The sequence below is a fragment of the Hetaerina americana genome, unplaced genomic scaffold (assembly GCF_022747635.1).
Source record: "Hetaerina americana unplaced genomic scaffold, ioHetAmer1.1.p SCAF_54, whole genome shotgun sequence".
Classification (NCBI taxonomy): Eukaryota; Metazoa; Arthropoda; class Insecta; order Odonata; family Calopterygidae; genus Hetaerina; species Hetaerina americana.
In genome coordinates this window covers 1,303,717-1,324,810 of record NW_027287139.1, presented here as the reverse complement: position 1 = coordinate 1,324,810, position 21,094 = coordinate 1,303,717, and the positions used below count along the sequence as shown (strand labels likewise).

Sequence of the window (21,094 nt, the reverse complement as noted above, 5' to 3'; positions counted from 1 at the left end):
TTGCAATAATGGATTTGTGAGCTGGTGCATTGTCTTGGTGAAACAGCACTTTCTTCTTAGCCAAATTCGGCCAATTTTGCTTGATTTCTTCGCTCAAACAGTGCAATAAGTTTGCATAATAGTTTTCCCTTTTTCAAGATAGCCAATGAAAATTATCCCATGCGCATTCCAAAAAACCGACACCATGACCTTGCCTTCAGATGGCGGTCTTTGCCTTCTTTTGAACTGGTTCTCTCTTTTAAAGCCATTGTTTTGATTGTTCTTTTGTCTCGGATATGAAGTAATGGACCTATGTTTCATTCATGGTTATGAAACAGCGCAAAAATTCATTCTGCTTTGTTGCTGTGAAACTTTGTAAATCACTCAATTGAAACATCTTTACGACACTGGTTTTGCTTGATTATGAGCAAACGCAGCACCCATCTTGCATACAGCTTTCTCATGTCCAAATTTTCAGTTAATATGCGATGTACCACTCCAATCCAGTTCAGCTTTTATTATTGGTTGGGTTGAAGCCTTTCAAATAAAAGTATTGTATCACGTAATGATGACCAATTTTCTAATGTTCAACAATTCACTGAAAACATTCACTTTTGATGGCTGACAAACAAATGCTAAACAATGTAGTCCTCAAACTTGAAACATATGCTACATTGATTACATACTTTCTAATAGTGATATTTTTCAAACAACTACCGCCATCTCTAGGTCAGGCCGGGTACTTATGGGACCACCCTCGTATAGCAAAACAAGAAATCAGGTCCAACATTTTGCAAATGTAGAGCCTAAACTATGAACATTTTTTGAAGATACGTATGAAACTCTCCATGGTTTGCTTCAAGCATGTCTTCCCCACTTCCATGTCCCTCATGATGTGCAGCTTGTGAAGTGGGGATCCACCAAGGCCGGAATCTAACATACAACCCCTGGGTTGTCAGGTGAAGATTTTACCCTGCCCCCATGGAGGCTGGGTGGTATACCATTATATAAAAACAATACACGATTGAGAGTCAATTCATAATTGCTTTAACATTGTGCTGTTAACTAATGTAAATATTTTCAGTGTAATCTACTTGGTGCAATCAAAAAGTTTCTTAAAGCCACTGATACTATCATAGTATTAGTGGTTTACTATATCTAATACCATACCTACAGAACACAAAATACTATCAACTCATAAAATTTGTTGTCTCCATCATAACTTTAAGGAATTTACTTAACATGTTGAAATGAAACTATTGACTTTATAATTCCACACTATTTAAAAACACAGCCCATGTTTCGATGTTGAACGTCATCATCAGGTGGTCCTCAAAGAAGCCAACTTGGTATACATACCTTCTGAGTGGGGAAGAGGGGGTTGGTCTGTCCCCCTACCACTCTTCCAAACCAACGGTTGACATCGAAAGATGTAATTCTCTCTCTATACCATCTTCATTTTAACCTTTTTACCCCTTCACCATCCCCTTGCCCACTCAGAAGGTATATATACAAAGTTGGTGTCTACGAGGACCACCTGATAATAATGTTCAACGGTGAAACCTGGGTTTTTATTTTAAACAAAGAGTGTAGAATTTAAAATTTCATTTCAATACTATCAACTTTCTTGATAGATTGCAGTAGGTACATTGCTGAAAACAATTCTCAATCATTTTCAACTCGCTTTCTAGTTTCAGTTTGTTCTTCTGTATGCATGCTTAATAAGTTTGAGTTAATTTGAATTCTCTCTATCTATCAGCAAATTTGCCAATGGATACAAAAGAAGAGCAGCGTGTGGGAGGGAAATTTTGCTTTGAACTTGGAAAAAGTGTGACCGAAACTAATGAAATGATTTGGAATGCATTTGGGACCAGGCTTTGAGCTGTATGCAAATTGTTTGTAGTTTTCATTATTCAAGCCTGGCGAAAGATTAGCGGTCCAGATAACCTTTGAAGGCAACCATGCCAAAGTGATGTCAAAGGAGTCCTACCAACGTGCAACGAATCATTTGAGAAGATTATCATTTAGCAATTGCAAGCATTTCTGATGAACATTCTATTGGGTAAGAGTCATGTCAGTCAATTTTAATGGAAGAATTAATCATGCATCACGGTAAAATTTGATTAGCACCTGCTGATATTTGACCTAAAGCTGAAACACACTGATTGAACTGCAAGAACTTGCTTCCCAAGATGAAACCTTTTCATCCAGTGATGAAAGCTGCAGTTATGATCCGGAAAATAAACAATCATTGCAGAGGGAGAATCCTAATTCACCGAGACCAAAGAAACCCCGAAGTTAAAAACATGGTGAAGAGCATGCTCATTACTTTTCAACAAAACAAAGGGCATTGCCGATTCAGGAATTTCACCTGCATGGATAGATGGTGAATTCAGCTCTCCATTGAAATGTTTTGAGGTACCTTAGAAAGGATATTCAAAGAAAACACCCAGAGCACTTCTATCATAAAACTCATGAAAAAATATCTATCATCTCTTGCAACAATACAATACATCAGCTGAGAAGTCATTCTGTATGCAGCTGTTTTGGGCAAAGAACTTCATTCCCCACCTCATTTGGCACCCTGCGTGGCTTTGGGATATTCCTCCATATGATGCTTAAGGGTCACTACTTAAAGACAGTAAATGGGGTACAACATGAAACACAGGTGGCACTGCGAGCAATGATGACAGTGACCTTTAAAAACATTATAAAAGTGGAAAAAAAAGTTGACCCATTGCATCCAGGCACAACGTGAATACTTTGAAGGTGACAGGCATCATGAAGCCTAAAAGTAAGTACTTCACGTTTTATAGCAATAGTCTGGGAAGAATATAGCATGTCATACGTGGTTTAACAAACATATTTGCCCAACTACCCAAAAAGTAAAAAAATTGCTATTATTCTTTCTTCTTTCAAAAGAGAATCTAACAGGAAAATTTTCAAGAACATAAACATTAAGTTTAGAAATAGGTTGTCCCTTATAATTATAAGGAATCATTTATTTAATACTTCTTCATGAAATCTTACAATGAAAATATGGGTTGATTTACTAAATGCTAATTACAATGCAAAATACACATTTCTGAGGTAACTCATCCTCATTGGATGCTGTAAGCAGCATCTCCTGACCTACATGGTTAATCATACAGGAGAAATTTACAAATTGCAAATCTGAAATATTTCTGAAACAAATAGAAAATTTTGCATTTCATAACAATGCAATACATAAAAACAAGTTTTGGTCAAACTATTAAACAAAAGTAGGTCCTTTATGATAGAGGATTAAGGTAAAATATTCATTGTAATATCTGTGTTCAATTCAACTAACTCAAATAGTTTCTCTAAAAACGACAGAATAGTACAATGAATTAATAGCTGCAAAATAAGGACCTGCCTGATTTCTGCAGCAAGATATTTGTACGTATTTATCTGTCAAATAATACCACTGAGAAAATTGAACATAAAAAAAAGATTTTTGGAAGTTAGAAGAATACAAGTGTCACTACTGGTATGACTGTTTCACACAAAAGAACATTCAGCTGATTGAGAATCCAATCAAGACCTCCAACTGACGTTAGCACAGAATCACAGCCTCTACAAGTCACTTTAAGTGTTGGTTATTTCATGTTATTCCTACATTTGATTGAAGTATATTGTTCAATCAGAGATCTTTCTCAAGTTATCCTTATAGGACTGACTCTCCTACATACCATAATGCAGTAGATTTCAGGAACTCTGTTGATAGCAATGTTGCCTCATACATCACATATATACAAAGGCTAACTTCTATGGCTTACAATTTTTGACCATTGAAAGAAAAACCATGAAATATTTATGACTTTTCACCAAAATTATAACACACAACAAACAAAATACCATAGAAAAACTTTACCTAAGGCATCAATGAGCAAGAAGTTGAACTGAGCTATTATCTGCATGTGTGCTCTTCATACAGGGATGATCATCAAACATAATTTCTTCCAATAATGGTCGAGCAGTATCAGCAGATTTATTTAAATTTATGCCACGTGGCAGAAGTAGGTCGCCAATCTTCAGAGATGACAAGTTTGGTGTTTCCTTAAAATATTCTGAAGTCTTGGATACTGCTCCAACATTCACAAATGACAAAGATTGATCAACATTATTTCCATGGCATGATTCACTATACATCCCTACTGCACCTTGCCTCTTCTTGACTCTCTTGGAAGAAACTGCCTTGGGCAGGGCACGTGTTGCCAGTGAATTACTACTTCCAAAATTCTCACATCCAACTGCCTTACACAAGTAAGCATTGTTCTCTAAAGATGATGGTTCTTCATTGTAACACTGTTTTTCCACTGAGTTTAAAGAAGAAAGAAAACCTAATGCCTTAGTAGCTTCTTCTAAACCTAAAGAAGAAGCCTTCAAAAGCAACTGATTGGCTTGAAAAGTATTGGGATGCAATCCACCTAAACCATTTGCGTGAAAAACAGCCAAATTATAAGTTGCAGCAGGATGCCCTTGTTCTGATGCTTGCTTGTACCAGTGATAAGCCTAAAAAGAAATAAAAGCATTACTGAATAACTCCAGTCATCTTCCAGTTGGTAGGAAAAGGTGTTACTTTCTACAACATTAGCCATTCCATGTCATTTCGATCAAGCCATCATGTCAGAGTTGCATGAAACTCGGCAAGTTTCATCCAGCATCCATTTCAGTAATCATGCACCAGTTATTTATCTAGCTCTGATAGTTTTTTTTTATTTTAAAGCCATCTGACACAATAAATTAATGGCTCAATTAGGATTACAAGTTGAAATTTTTGAATTTAAATGATTACCAACTTAATGATTAGACCTGAAGAGAGAGAAGAAAGCACCCTACCTGAGTAAGGTTTTTATCCACGCCCCCCACGCCCTTCTCATAGCAGATTCCAAGATTGAAAGCAGCCACTGAGCTCCCAAGGGAGGCCGCTGACTGGAATAGATCAGCAGGAAGCTCATTTTGGGCATCACTACAATCTTCATTTAGCTTTTTCAAAGCGAGTGTTAGAAGAACCTCTGCTTGCGCTTCCTCAAGTTCTTTCCCTGCCTCCTTTACAGCCTGAAATAATTATATTTTAAGATAATACATTATATTTAAATTATATAGCACATATTATAAAAACACATTAAAATTATATAATTAATCATTGGTTTTTTCAATGGTTCATTGTGAAGACATCCGTGGAGTATGAGGAAATAATTGAAAAAAATCAAAGCAGCTGCATCCTAGCCACGAGTCAAAATAGTGAAACTTTTATTACTAATTTAACTTTGAGATAAACAATGCAGATCCTGCCATCCTTTTTTTTCCCTGCATTAAATTGCACAAGAATTTGTAAGGAGATGAGAAAGCATGAGTATATAAACAATGGAAGAATGAAACAAGCCAATGTACAAAATTAAGTTTAATGTTGGCAACATTTTTACAAATGGATTGTTCTTTAATAAGTTAGCTGGACATGCAGACATGAAAGAAATGTGTACAATTATCCTTTGCTGCAGAATTACAGATATGTGATAAAAACCATAAACACATTAATTAACCGGAAGGTCAGTTTGGTAGGTAATGGTAAAGTTCACCCAGTACTAAGCACTATACGCTGTGTGAAATGCAGACATTAGGGTAGGGGGCCACTGAATACTACATTCAAAGGCAATATGTTGGGTGCGAGCTGAGACGATAGTGATCTACAGTAAACCCCTGAGGGGTGCCCTGCTTTTACAGCGCCATTGACCTTATCACAAAAAACAGATATTAATGCCGTCTTACCTAGATGAAAACCTCCTTATTGGTTCACACCCCTTCTTGAAATATACTGGCATCAATATATTTCCTTCATTTTCAGTCCGGAAATTCTTTCATTCAGAATATTTTTACTTTTCTGAGGTTTTTAAGAAGTTTATTTAAATAATATAAGATCTTGTTTATGTATATATTTCCTGACATATACATGTGATCACGCTGAAATTTTTGCCAATAATGAATGAATAACTCTTCGGACAGATAAAGTAAGGACTAACTTGCACATTTACATATTTTGCGTACCTTCACCATATTTAAAATGATAAATATTTAACTGTGGCAAATATTAAAATGTGAAAAAAGGCCCACAAGACATGGGAATCTAAAAAAATATTAGCTTACTTCTTCAAAGGTGATGGGTCCATATGCTACGTTCTCAGCTGAGTTGACATGCCATTGCATCGGAATAACATCATTTTTATGAGTTTCACTGGGCTGTTGCTTTGAATGGCTTTCGTGACAGTTGATACTCTCAGCCTTTTCCAGGACCAAATCATTGCTCAATGAATGTCTATTATACAGATTATTTTCTTCACTTTGCAATAATAGCAAAGGATGAGGAAAGAATTCACTACCTAAAAATAAAATGATTTATTTTACATCAAAAATCGATAGGATATACGACCAGTTAAAGGACATAATTGCGTGTGTTACTTGGTGTGTTACAGGGAAACATTTGATAGTGATGGGGGATAGGAATTCATTGATAGGCAAAAGAAGAGATGGTGATGAGGATGGGGACCAAGGTTTTGGCACGAGGAATGACCGCAAGGAGAAAGCAATTGAGTTCTGTAGGAGAGAGGGGTTAGTCATCACCAATACTCAGTTTAGACACCACAAAAGGCATAGGTATACAAGGAAAATGCCAGATGACTCAGAAAGGTATGAAATAGATTATATTCTGGTTAGGCACAGGTTTAGGAACAGTGTGATAAATTTGCACAGCTTCCCGGGAGCGGATGCGGACTCTGACCACAATTTATTTGTTATGAAATGTAGCATCCATTTCAAAAAGATAAGGCAGGGGCGGGTTAGGAAATGGAATGTAGAAGCATTAAATGGATTGACAAGGAAAGAGTATCAGCAGGTGGTAGAGAAAATTATTAATGAGGGAAAAGAGTGGAGTACTATCAAGGAAAAATGGAATTATATCAAAAAAGGGTTATTGAAAGCCATGAGAAAGGCTAGGAACTGTTAATGGGAAAAGGACAAGGAGGCATGGATCATGGATGAGATAATAGTAAGATAGATGGGGGATGGAAATGGAGAATGCAGACACAGTAGGAGTAAGCAGAAGGAAGTACAAAGAGTTAAATATAAAGTGTGGCAGGCAACAAAGAAAGAAAAAGAAGTATTGTGGAAGATGCACTGCATGGATATGGAAATTTTCCAAGTAAGGGTGAAATTGGTGCGCTGAACAGCAAGATTAAATCACTATCAGGAAGTATGAATAGAAGATCTGTGCTGACAGTTAGAGTAAGTCAGGTAAGATAATAGTTGACATAGAAAAGGTCCAAGAGAGATGGAAGGAATATACATAACAACTGTATGGCAAAGAACTTATGCCAATAAGCTTAGACATAGACCGGTAACACGAAGACACTAAAAGGTTTAGGAAAATGCAGGAGGAAGACTCAATATGGACTGATTCGTAGTATGTATGAGGATGGAATCTGGCCGGAAGACTGTGAGACCAGAGTTGGTTCCTATTCTGAAAAGGTTAAGGCTGCATCATGTGAGGATTACAGAAGAATAAGCTAGATTTCCCACACAGCTTAAGTTGTTCTCAGGATCATTAACAAAAGGGAGGTTAGCAAATGATAACTTAGGGGATGATCAGTTTGGTTTTAGGAAGGAGAGGTATGTGTGATGCCATTGCAGTAATGAGATCACTAATAGAGAGGAATATAGAATACAATCAGGAAGTATTTGCCTGTTTCGTAGATTTTGAAAAAGCATTTGATAGCGTGAATTGGGAAAAACTTTTGAGTATATTCCAGAAAATTGGAATAGATTGGAGGGACAGGAGGCTAATCCGCAACCTGTACATGTCTCAGACTGCTCAGCTGTGAGTGGGGAACAGGGAGTCGGAATGGGCAATGTTAGGGAGAGAAGTAAGGCAGGGTTGCCCATTGTCACCGTTGCTGATCAACCTGTATGCAGAGGAAATGATTAATGAGGCATGGGAAGAACTGGAGGTAGGAATGAAAGTTGGCGGGGAATTCGTAAAATAGTTACGTTTGCCACACATCCGCAACCTGTACATGTCTCAGACTGCTCAGGTACGAGTGGGGAATGGGGAGTCCGGATGAGCAGTGCTAGGAAGAGGTGTAAGAGAGGGTTGCCCATTATCACAGTTGCTATTCAATGTATGTGTGGAGAAAATGATTAAAGAAGCATGGGAAGAACTAGAGGTAGGAATGAAAGTGGGCGGGGAATTCGTAACATCAGTTAGGTTTGCTGATGACGAAGCTTTAGTTTGTCAGTCAGCCAAGGGGTTGCAAGCATTGCTGATTGAATCGGAAATTCAGTGCGACAGGTATGGGATGAGAATCAATATTAATAAAACAAAGGTTATACCATTTTCCAGAAAGAAAAAGGCTAAGCTAAACATTAAAATAAGAGGGCGAAAAAAGCAGCAGGTAGCACAGTTTATGTATCTCGGAAGTGTTTTGGACCAACACGGTCAAAGTAGTAGGGATGTAAGGAGAAGAATTGCACTAGACAAAGAGGCGTGCACAAAAAGAAGGGAGTTGATGACAGGGACTTTGAGTAAGGATATTAAGAAAAGACTCGTAAAAACTTTGATATGGAGCGTAGCTATAAACGGTGCGGAAACGTGGTCATTGAGGCAGGAGGATAGAGGCGTAGATCAGAGGCTTTTGAAATGTGGGTGTGGAGAAGAATGGAGAAAGTGAAATGGACCGAAAGGAAAATGAATGAGGAAGTACTTGTTATGATGGGCGAAGAGAGGGGTTGTTTGGGAGAAATCATAAGGAGGTAGGAAAAATGGATTAAGAGCGTATTAATCGGCAGTGGGATGTTGAAGACGGTAATAGAAGGGAGAGTGTTAGGCTAACGAGGAAAGGGTAGGAATAAGATACGGATGAAGGTTGGACGGGAAGAAGGAAGAATACACAGAGATGAAGAGGGACTTACTGTAGAGTGGGATGTTGGGGAAAACAAAATATTTATTTAATAGCTGCGCCCATCCAAAACTTACCTTAACTGGTCGATTACTTAATAATAATAAATTAAAAATCTATTCCAACATTCATAAATTTTATAACATACAATTTTCTCTGCGCTTAGAACTTATATTAATAAAATAAGAATATTCAAAAGCAATTAATACACTCCATGTGCATTATAGTATTTTTTTTACATAGATGAATTCTAATATAACATGATTATTTGACACTTACATGCTTCGTCTATTAAAGGCATTTCACCTCCCTGCACTTCACTAACTTCCTTCTCCTTGTGGCTCTTGGGAAGTCCATTGCTCTTACTTGGCAGTACTTTCAGTGGCAACGTTGTGTCACTTTGCCATGTCACAAGCAACTTAGCCAAAGAATCAGGTATACAACATTTACTTCGGTTTTGCAAAGCTCTATCTCTTTGCTCTCCTCCATGTGTGTGCCAAAATCTAACTTGCCCCAAAAACCAGCCGAGCAATACTGCTGATGACTGCAGGAAACATTTCAAACATTGAGTTCGTTATATCAGTTTCATGAAAAATGTCACTTTAATGCTTGCATTTTAAAATATTTATTGGCAAACAGTTTTCAAAGTGTTAAAAAAGAATGAAGACTAGTGACATGATGATCAATGTGTGCTTTCCAAGTGCATCAATTCTGCAATGAATTGCCATGAAAGGTGGTATTTATAAAGTTCAGAAATTAAGATAACTAATTATTGCAATTGATTATGGCAATTCCAGTTGCTTCGTTAGGCAGGCACGGCTTCTGGTACTCTGCTCATACCAAGTCATACATTTTCTTTTGTTTGAAGTTTTCTTTTGTTAACAGTTAAATAAATTTGATTTCATGAGGCAATATGGAGGAAGACTAGAATTCAAGCCAAACAAATTAAGGAGTTGATTTTTTAACCAACAACATTGCTATTTCAATATTTTTCAACTTCAGAAATTACTTCTTGATAGCAATAAATGATGTACAAGGCATAATCAACATGAAAATGAGTGAGAAGAAGCAACAATATCTGGAATGATTCGGCCATTTAATCACTCAAGAGCAGACAGAATTCGCTATTGTCAACCTCAATATTTCATAAGCTATGGAGAATGAGTCAAATAAAGAACTAAATTTTCTTCTTTTCTGATTAAAAAAATAAATTTATTGTATAATTGCAACTTCGATTGCAATCGATGGATAACAGGTAACATACGAAAGATGATATGAAATTCAGGAGGAAGAAAGAAAGGAAACTTACCCATCTTATTGCCTCCAAAAGGGACTGATGCATCTGACATTCCCTCCAAGCATCTTCCTTTGTTTCTTCACTTTCACCACTTTTCTCCCTATCAGTTCCTCCGCTATCACCCCCTCCAAACTCACAATTTGGTTTTATCAACCAATATGTAGAAACATTTTTCAGCCCAGTAAATCCTCCAAACCAATTACAATGGAAAGGAAGCTTCAGCATACAATTCGACTTTCCATGAGGAGTTAAATGAATTAAATCATATGGCTGATTATTTTTCTGTGGCAAGGCTACACTTTTTTCCTTCACACTTTGGTCGTCACGCAATGATATAATTCTCTTTACTGACGAGCAAAATTTACTCTTGGTCAAACTGGGTTCATTTTGTTTTGAAAATGATAAATAAAATCCCCTCCTTTCTTCTGGGAAACCCACAGTTTCCCTACTTTTGCTTTGTGACTGCAATTGTAGTTTCCATTTGATATTTGATTCCCTGGATTTACCGAAAGACCAAACCCTACCTTCGTCTGGTACTTGTGATTCTGATATATAATCCGAATCTGGGAAGGATCTGGCATCACATGAACATTCAATCTCACATTTCCCATTAATGGTACGACCTGTACAAGAGTAAATAATGCCAGGGGGTGGGTGGCAATCCTTAAGGTGGTTTGCATTAACGTCATCATTGATCGAATATGCCGGTGTTTTATCAAAAATCTGCGTTGTTTCGAGGGGTCTTGCATGACGAAGATCGCGTGAGAAAACTTTTGAGGCGCTTGAGTGGTCACATTGTATTTTCACAGTTCCGTTTACAGGTCTTCGTTTCTTGCGTTCACAAGGTACGCTACGCTCCTCCGAAATATGGGATTTTGCAGATTTATCTTCAAAGCATTCTTTTGGCTTACTTCTTGTTGACTCGTCATTTAGGCCGTCTAGATCCTTGGCCAGCGAAGATATCAGGCATGTTCCATTTGAGGTATCAGCTTTAAACAAGTTAACACTACGATCGATGGTTTCCCAAACACCTATCAAAAAATTTTGGATTTGAATCAGAAAAACGCAGCTATTCACATTTCTCCTGAGATACACATCTTAGAGAAGAAAAAGTTTCATCGACAAACCCAAAGGCATAAAATATAACTTAGTTAAACGGAACGGTGCCGATTCAAAGAGTAAACAATTCAGAATTTTAAGTCAAACACCACTCACCTCTGTTAAAGCATTTCCACATGGCTGTAGAATTTATATGGTTTTACGTAACAGTTAACAGCTGTTAAACGTACATTATAAGCATTCCAAATATAATGAAGGTCAGCTTCAACATCTTTCAAAGCGAGTTTGAGTTTTTTTTCTGTTTAGCCACACGAGAGTTTCTTACACTTTTGTTCTATTATTGACCTTCACTCAAGTTAAACATTTTTTTTGTTTTTTTCTCCTCTACCAAAGCATCTGGAAACAATTTAAACAAAAACAAATAAGTACCACCAACACTAACAAATGAAAACGAAAATTGCACCGTTCAGCTAACTAACCTAAATATTTACATCCCTTTGATAAGGCAAGGCATGAATATTTTCCACTTGTTCCATAATCTTTATTTTCATGCTGACCATAAACCAAAACAATGAATTCACGACTTTCTTCTTTTTAGTTGAGCGCTCCTAGATAGTGCGGACAAATTTCAAAGCTGTCCATGTTTGTACGATAAGAGCCCCAGTTTGCGCATGAAAATAGCGGTGAATTTAAAGTATTGAACAAAATATTGGGTGGTGAATTGGCAGAAGTATGTGCTACGGTAGAAGAAAATATGAATAATCGTGACAGATTCCTGCAACTTAATTATCGCTGTTACACTATTTTCTTCATTTTTCTCGAATGCGTCAATGGGCACTCCGCGAAAAAAGATTAATTGTTATTGAACTATCCTTGTAGTTTTTCTTCCTAATCAAGTGATTGGGCGCTATTATAACGCACATCAAAGTCAATGTTGTTATCAATAGTTACTAAAATTTGCCGGCTCTTCAATATATGGCCGGAGTAAGTGCTAATTAATTGGTACTTTCCTTGCAAAAATTACATCCTGTTGATACGATGTTTACTGGTGTAAGACATAATTGGTAGAGTAATGTCTTGTACAAGAGAGTGTCTCTCTTGTAAAAGAGAGTGATCTTTGCGTGATAATGAAGTTACGAAAAAAAATATTGCTGAAAAATTGGAATTATATCTTCCAAAGATACCTTCTGGCCGCGTTTTATAAAATTTGTTTGTATTTTAGTATTAATATTTTTATTTTATATCAATTCTGACATTTTCTTAAGAGCCATCATGCCACATGGTTCTTACCCTTACTAACTAACCTTTCTTTACGCACGGGGGGGGGGTCAGGATGGTGCGATAGCTTCCGTGCTGGCCTTCAACTCAACAAGGGCACGGGTTTGAAACCTGGCGATGACAGACCTTTTTCATTGGTATCCCAACCCCTACTTGAGGTGGCTTGAGTGGGTATGTCGTCATAATGTGATGCAGAGGTAGAAATCCCTTTGTCCTAACTGGACTATCTGATTGAATGTAGCTTTCCGTTAAATATTGCGTTTTTATTTGTGAAGCTTTCTCAAAGGGAATTTAAGATTTGGGAACAGAGTGAAAACTAAATCCCCAGTTTCTTTTATCTTGTATTGTGGTCATCAGAAATACATTTTACATGTTCATCATTGCTTCACTTCATGAAGACTGTTGCATATCTCTGTTATTAGAGCTATTGTTTTGACATCTTATGTGATGTGTTTACGGACCACTCCTATGTTAAAAGAATCTCCATTTATTACCTAAAAGGTGTGACTTGCAAGACTACAACATAAGGCATAATTAATTGTCTCTCTACTAATTTAGATTTAAAAATCCATTTCTATCACAATATCAAATTAGTTAATCACCTTCCGGTATCAGTAAGACTTGTGAGTTTTGCCAAATTCAAAATGGTTGTACACTCATGGGTAGCAGTTAGTAAGTACATTGTACTCAATTGATATTCTTTTTATACTGCTGCTGATCTTATCTTTTGATGCCTAATATATTCCTTTGTCCTGCTCCTTGGTGAGGTCCATAATTTGAGTACCTAATGGTTATTAATTGTTATGATTATTCTACACAAAAAGTTAAAGTAGAAAAAGTTTCAATGGGAGCTAAAACATTTAACAATTTAAACTGCTTTACAAATTCCCAATGGAGGATTCAGATGATATATTATCCATTGTCCCCCCCTATTACAATATGCACACTCTTTCAATTTCCATCTATGGTCCTTCCTAAAAACTAAGGTTCACATACCTTCATGGGCGGAAAAGTCCAAAACAAAAGGGTAATTTTAATAGTGTGAACAAGTAGGTACAGTGCGTATATTGCGTGGTGTACTTACTGGTTTTGAGTTAGGGACCTATCCCTATCCCCCGCGCCTATCCCTTCTGGCACAAATCACCTATACTGCAGGTCGCTTTCCCTAATAACTACTACGACCAATTGAGTGGACCAACAGAAATTTCCAGGCAATCAAGCTTACTTCTAAGTAGAGTAGATCAATGCTATTAAAAGCATTTAATGGCCAAACAAAATATCCATGGCATTGAGCTTGTGGTTTAAACCCTGAATATGTGATCAATTTATGTACTGGGAAATATCTGTAGTTGTTGACCTGCCAGTTTTAAAGTTAAGTTGGCAGTCATTTAGTATATTGAAGGATAGAAGTTAATCTAATGGATTGGAGGGATAGGAGGCTAATCCCCAACCAGTACATGTCTCAGACGGCTCAGGTGCGATTGGGGAATGGGGAGTCAGGATGAGCAGTGCTAGGAAGAGGTGTAAGAGAGTGTTGCCCATTATCACAGTTGCTATTCAATGTATATGTGGAGAAAATGATTAAAGAGGAATGGGAAGAACTGGAGGTAGGAATGAAAGTCGGTGGGGAATTCGTAAAATCAGTTATGTTCGCTGATGACCAAGCTTTAGTTTGTCAGTCAGCGTAGGGGTTGCAAGCATTGCTGAGTGAATTGGAAATTCAGTGCCATATATATGGGATGAGAATCAATATTAATAAAACAAAGGTTATGCCATTTTCAAGAAAGAAAAAGCTAAGCTAAACGTTAAAATAGGAGGGCAAAAACTGGAGCATGTGGAACAGTTAACGTATCTCAGAGGTGTTTTGGACCAAAATGGTCAAAGTAGTGTGGACATAAGGAGAAGAATTGTTCTAGGCAAAGAAGCCTTCACGAGAAGAAGGGAGTTTATGACAAGGACATTGAGTAATGTTGTTAAGAAAAGACTCATAAAAACTTTGATATGGAGCGTAGCTATGCAAGGCGTGGAAACATGGTCATTGAAGTAGGAGGATAGATGTAGATCAGAGGCTTTTAAAATGTGGGTCTGAAGAAGAATTGAGAAGGTGCAATGGACCTAAAAGAAAAAAATGAGGAAGTACTTAGTATGGTGGGCTAAGAGAGGGGTTTTTGGGAGAAATCCTATGGAGGCAGGAAAAGTGGATGAAGAGCATATTGGTCAGTAGTGGGATGTTGATGACTGTATTAGAGGGGAGAATGTTAGGCAAAGGAAGAAAGGGAAGGAATTGGATGGAATGAAGGGAGGAAGGAAGTAAACAAAGATGAAGGACTAGTTGTAGAGTATGATGTCGGCTGTGTTTTGTCAGGAGAAACAAATAAAATTTACCCTGCTTGTATGTGAAATATGTTTTATTCTGGAAATAATTGCCTTCTTAAGGTGGGATTGTAGGAAGGTTTAACTACACATGCATTTTGCTCTGCTTATGTACTTATACATTGCACAATTTGTGCGTAAAATCATTTCTTCATTGGATATGACCAAGTCCTTTTTACCATATATCTGGAGAATAAAATTTATGACCTAACTCCCATTATTCACATGCCGTACTTCCTTTCTCACCTCTGTACAGGCACTTCCTTCAATGCCACCATTATATCCAAACAGATCTCCCCGGTTAACAAACTCAAAGATCCCTTAGGGTAGAGAAATGTTAAGTTTACAGAGGTGAATGTCACTAATTAGTCCTTTTATTTCTATTTTGTTCATATTCTATTGATTTCAGCCATGTTAAGCTTTCCAAAACATTGTGTACCACTAAGGTAATGTCAATTATACATATTTTGTGAGCAGTTTTTATCAGTTCTCTGCTAAATGAATCACCAGCTAATCCCAAGCCTGATATGCAAATATTTTACCTCAACACCCTGGTGAATTTTTCCATTATAAGGTGCATCAAAATATTAAACCAGAGGTATATGGATAAAGGAAACATTTATTTCAATATTATAAATGGCAATAACATCTTAATAATGACAATTAAAATTCTGGCACAAAAATATGATACACTGTGCTGGCCCGATCATGACACCATATTGTTTGAAATGAATACTTTGTTGGTGCCTAAATTTCTCTAGAATTCATTTTCTCACTACTTTGGTAATGTTGGAAACATATACACTTGAAATATCGGAATAATCAAGTTAACACAGCAATGGTGACACCTGAACTAAAACATATAACTTTTAATCTCATGTTTTCAGATGGCACACACAAGAGTAAGCATGACTATTTTACAAATTTCTTGAAACTTCCCTTTTATAAGCACCATTTTATACTAATTTTCTCCATTCCTTCAGCAAGCAAAGTTGAAAAGAAAACAATTTTCTGTATGGTATCTAACCACATTATGCTAGAAACACTAGTAATAACATCACAATTCAGTCAACTATTCCTGCCAACTCTAGATAAAAAATAATATGAAATGAGACTGCCTTTTTTTTTCTCGGACAGAAGTTGAACCTTTGGATGACTGAACATTTCACACATTCTCAGTTTCAAATCCAAAATCACCTGTCAAGAAAGTTCACAGAATCCTCACATATTCAGCAAACAGTAACCCTTAATTTCTATTATATACAAGTTATTTCTGATTTTGGCCATAGAAATAGTAGAAGAACTATACATGTAAAGCTTCAGCATATTTACATACATAATTGGCACATAAAAGAACTACACATTTTATTAATACATTATGATGTATGCTGGAAGTACTTCTTTTACAATCAACAAACTAAGTACATAATACTCCCTGAAGTCATTGAGGGGTTTGAAAAATAGGAAGCAATGAGATTTAATAAAACTCATTGGTATACCCAGTGCTGTAGCACCTTGCAAGCACCCGCTATGCCAATTATTCTTTTTATACTGGAATGTTTTCACTCATCCAATAATCACCATTAGTTCTTGATAGTACCAACTGGTTTTGATAAATTATAACTAGCCAAAATGTTATCTTTGATTTAAGGTGAAAATATATCTTTTTAAGATTACTGCAGTATTGCATTAGCATATCAGTTCAAGGCACGATAACACATTTTTATATTGCTAAAACAAAATTGGGTGCTAGAGAAATTCTGCCTGAGGTTTCACATTTTTAATTTGGTCAATTACAGGAATATGTGTTTAATGTAAACAGCAGGTAATACAATAGGATACTGGTTATTGTCATAACACACAAAAGATCAAATCAGTTTGTGAAATTTGTTGTTACTATCTAAGTCTGTCAGTTAATTTCTTAGCATTTAATATGCATGAGTTGTAAATGAGTTTAGAATATAAATGACATTTGAAATCAAATTCAGTGACTCCTATGACAAGGAAACTAAGATCAAAGCCTGGTGATACTGGAGCAACGATTTTACCTTATGAGAAATTAGTCATTTTTATCTGGCAAGATTAGAGAAAATACTTTACCTTTTTTAATTGGGATGGGGTGCTTTACAAAGCAATCGCTGCAAATAATCACAAATATGTATTTTAAGTTTGATCTACTGATGCCAAGTCTGCCATTTCAACCAGAATTTATAATTTATTTTCAGAATAACTAGTGATTAGCATTGCAGCATGATGACTGGTGCCAGGGGTGCCCAACCTACATCCCATAATCCTGATCTAACCTGACAAACCATTTAATATGGCACCAAAGAAGGATTTTCAAGAAATGAGGAGGCAGGATTTTATTGATATGAGCTTATATTTAAAGCTAAATAAATTTAGGTACAAATCCCACAAAGAAGACATTGATAAATAATAATTTGTTCAAAAAAATATGTAATTCCTTGGTGAAAAGCTTGATTCAGCCCAGTGATATTTTTGAATGTATTCATGTTGTCACAAGGTGATAACATTGGTCCATGATCTATGCAATAGGCTGGCTTATGAGTGCAATTTGCTGACCTATCCAGCCATAACTGATTATTCCTTGCACTAGGAAGAGCTTTTGTGACTACCCTACACGCGTTAACAAGCAATTGTACAGCTTAAACATATAGGCATCTATGCATGGCAGCACCTAACTCTAGGGCACCATCACTGAACCCTCTGCATCCATTTGGTCGCATTCACACAAAACATAAGTGAGGAGAAAACTTCTTGCATGCTAAGTTTTGAGAATTTTCAAAAACATGGTTAATCTCACCTTGCAATAAAAATCTCCCATTCATGCTAAACAGATGATTGAGCTAATTAATTGATCACTACTGTTCTAATTAATTATGGATTTTCACAAGGCATTAAAAATTGTGTGGGCATAATTTATTTTGGCAGCTAGCTAATATTAAATTGAATAGTATTTGGAGTGCCTATGTGTTCTCCTATTAATGTGAAATGACTTTACAAACTAAAAGTACCATAGATCATACTTAACCAAAGACTCAGGTTCACCAATCCCTGCTCCAGTATAAATACTCAAATAATGAAAATCTGATTAAATACATTTCTCCAAAGATGCTGCCAGCATGTTACCTGCCCAAATAAACCTGTTTTTCCTATTATGAACCTCTGCTAGGAAGTCAAATGCCATTCTAACACTTATGGCAACCAAGCCAGGTCCTTAGAATGAGAAACCACTTTAACAATCAAATGCTTATAATCTCCTCACCAAATGAAAACAATCTCTTCAAAAGGCTATCAGTCATAATGTGAAATATTATGTAAATCACAACAAAATGTGCATAAAACCTGGTATAGATTCACGGACATTAATGCATTATGTGAACCCAGATAGTTGTATTCATAATGGAATGATTCATTTATTCGAGACAAGAATAAAAGATTCACATTGCAACCAAAGGTGCCAATGAACTAATGATTTCAGTCTAGGTGAAAGAAATTGGAGATGAAAAAGTTTAAAATAAGTGAGGACCAATGAAAGTTAAGAAAATAGTAAATAAAATTTATTTTATCTGAAGCCCGTGGTGCCAACAATTTCATAGAATTTAACCTATGAAGGCATGCATCTACTAAAATCTAATGATTTGCTGTCATTTAAAAAAAATTCTCTCATTTGTCAGCTCAATGCCAATCAGTTAATACATTTCATGAGTAGATCAGACCCAGCAACCCCACCAACATTTACAGCCATGTAAATAGATCTTGAAATTAATAATATGAGGACTGTCCGGAAAAAGGATCCAGCCATGCTAGTTTTGAGAAAAATAGCCTCCCGAGAAAAATGAGGAGGCCTCAGTCGCCCTCTTTGAAGTATTCCCCTTGGGTCCTCACACACTTATCCTAGCATCTATTTCACTTTCCAAAACAATTGGCATGGTCCTTTGGATCGGAATGGTCATCAGCTGCCTCGTCACATTCTCCTTTATCTCGTCAAACAACTGTTGGGAAGACTGGGCTTTTGTTTCAGGGTCATAGCCATGGCTCATCCCTAGTCATTACCCTCTTTAGAAAACCTGGATCATCATTTAAGGCTTGGAGCAAGTCCCTTGCAACTGCAGCACGATATTCTTGACATTGACGAGATAGGAGAGAGTGCGGGGACGAGGCAGCTGGTGACCATTCTGAAAAAGGACTTTGCTGATTGTTTTGAAAAGTGGAATAGATGCTGGGATAAGTGTGTGAGGTCCCAAGGGGAGTGCTTTGAAGGGGAGAATTAAGGCCTCATTGTTGTAGGTACAGTATTTTTCTCAAAATATTGCATGGCTGGATCGTTTCTGGACGGACCTCATATATTTTCCTCTCGGCGGTTGAATTATGTAAACAGAGTGCTATGCATGTAAATATGATTCCATGCCAACTAGCTGATAATGAATCTTTAAAATGAGTTGTCCTGAAAAGCAGTTTCATCATTACAGCCTCATACAGTTGGCAGCCTTCTCAGCAGCCATGAGACTTTTCTGCTCATATTTTTGGCCTTGGGACAATTAGGTCCTGACAGCCTAATATTAGCTTTATTGACGATGGACTTGCTTGCAATGCCAAAGGTCAGCCACCTAGTTGGATTGTACCCAAAGGATGGATGTTGCATCAACTATAGTTTTGGATTAAGGGAATACAATATGAACGTACTATTAATACACTACTTCCCCTTTTCTCGCTTATTGCTTCTTCACAGTCCTTGCTGGTACCTTCCAAGCTTTCTCACCCTAATTTCAGATCTGCCTCTACACTTCATACCCAAAAATATATATTATTCATTCCAGGAAATATGGCACGGTGTTAATGAAAAATATGCGTGTGTTAATTATTATGCACAGCAACTTTACACACTTTGATTAAAGATTAATATATATTTATTAAATCAATACTGTTCTCAAAATCAAAAGGGTATGACTGTGCATAGCAAAATAAAATGTATGCAATGCAACAATTGAAAATTTCATTTTTTCATTAATTGAAATCTATAACAATTATCCTGGGATGAGCTGTTTAAAGCTGGAAAGAGGAATTGATCATCTTGAAAATGTTAGAGGAAACGTCACACTGTAAAAGAGCAGAGAGCTATGTTTAGGACAGAAATTGTGGTGATGAAGCGTTGTCATGGAACTATGAGCCTATGGAACCTTGTATTTATTAGGCAATGAAACTTGATTTAGGTACCTTCACCTCATTTTATTTATCAGGGATTTCACGAGCTAGCAAAAACTGAAATAACATAATTAACAGACTATATTTTCTCATGAAGGAAATATCCCAAGTGAATACACCTTAGTTACTGAAATATGTATGCACTGTAACTCATGCCTAGAAAACTAAATGAATATCCCTTAATGAAATGGCTGTGAAGAAAATGGCAGCCATACATGAATATAGCATAACAGGCATGGTTATGCTACCGTCTTAGTGTATCTGTGTACCTAACAGCCACCATATACCTTAACGAAGGAAACAGTTTACTAAGAGAACCTTATGGTGTAATCACAAAAACTGGAATTTTGTAATTTTTAAAGGCTCCATTGTTCTTGAAAATTTTGACAGTGCAATTCAAAGCAGCATAGCAGTGACAAAGCTTTCTATCATAACTCCTTATTTCCTTTACTATGTCAGTAAACAAACCAGAAACCCGGTGGTGGCGGGGTAACGTCCTTGTCTGTCAACCCAGAGGTCATGGGTTCGATTCCCACCTGGTGGTTTTTCCTCCACCAAGGGCTTGGGTGTATGTAATTGTCAATTTGTTATATCAATGTTCAAAGTCTGATTTTAAGGCCAAAGAGCTGTTTTTGGACTAATGCAAAATAAATAAATGAATAAACCTACAAACAGTATACATTAAAGCCTGTGAAAATTTGAAATGACAAATCAATAGTCATTTTTAACTGTGATTATAGTAATGCTTTTGGCTTAGAAATCAAAATAATTATAATTTGGCATGAATTTTTAAGAAATCATGCATAAATCAAAGAAGAAATAAAAAAATATTTCATTGATTGTGAACTCACATTCTCTTTAGTTTGATGGCCATAACATTTGTACTTGACATAAATGGAAAAAACACCAC

The 21,094-nt window shown here is 36.5% G+C and overlaps 1 protein-coding gene across 1 annotated transcript; it reads right to left on the bottom strand.

The window, feature by feature from the left end:
- Positions 1-2,960: 2,960 nt before the first annotated feature.
- On the bottom strand, positions 2,961-11,893 carry LOC139694758 (uncharacterized). Its single transcript, XM_071593265.1, has 7 exons — positions 11,787-11,893; positions 11,464-11,703; positions 10,261-11,279; positions 9,231-9,495; positions 6,148-6,380; positions 4,843-5,061; positions 2,961-4,515 (listed from the first exon to the last, which is right to left on the bottom strand). Exons 2-7 carry the CDS (start codon positions 11,483-11,485, stop codon positions 3,883-3,885), a joined length of 2,391 nt encoding a protein of 796 aa, XP_071449366.1. The 5' UTR covers positions 11,486-11,703; positions 11,787-11,893; the 3' UTR covers positions 2,961-3,882.
- Positions 11,894-21,094: the final 9,201 nt, after the last annotated feature.

Coding starts and splice junctions, on each gene's coding strand:
- LOC139694758 (XM_071593265.1), bottom strand. CDS start 11,485: ATGTGGAAATGCTTTAACAGAG. Junction 11,280..11,463: donor GTGGAAATGCTTTAACAGAG/GTGAGTGGTGTT, acceptor ATTTTTTGATAG/GTGTTTGGGAAACCATCGAT. Junction 5,062..6,147: donor GACCCATCACCTTTGAAGAA/GTAAGCTAATAT, acceptor TAATTATTTCAG/GCTGTAAAGGAGGCAGGGAA.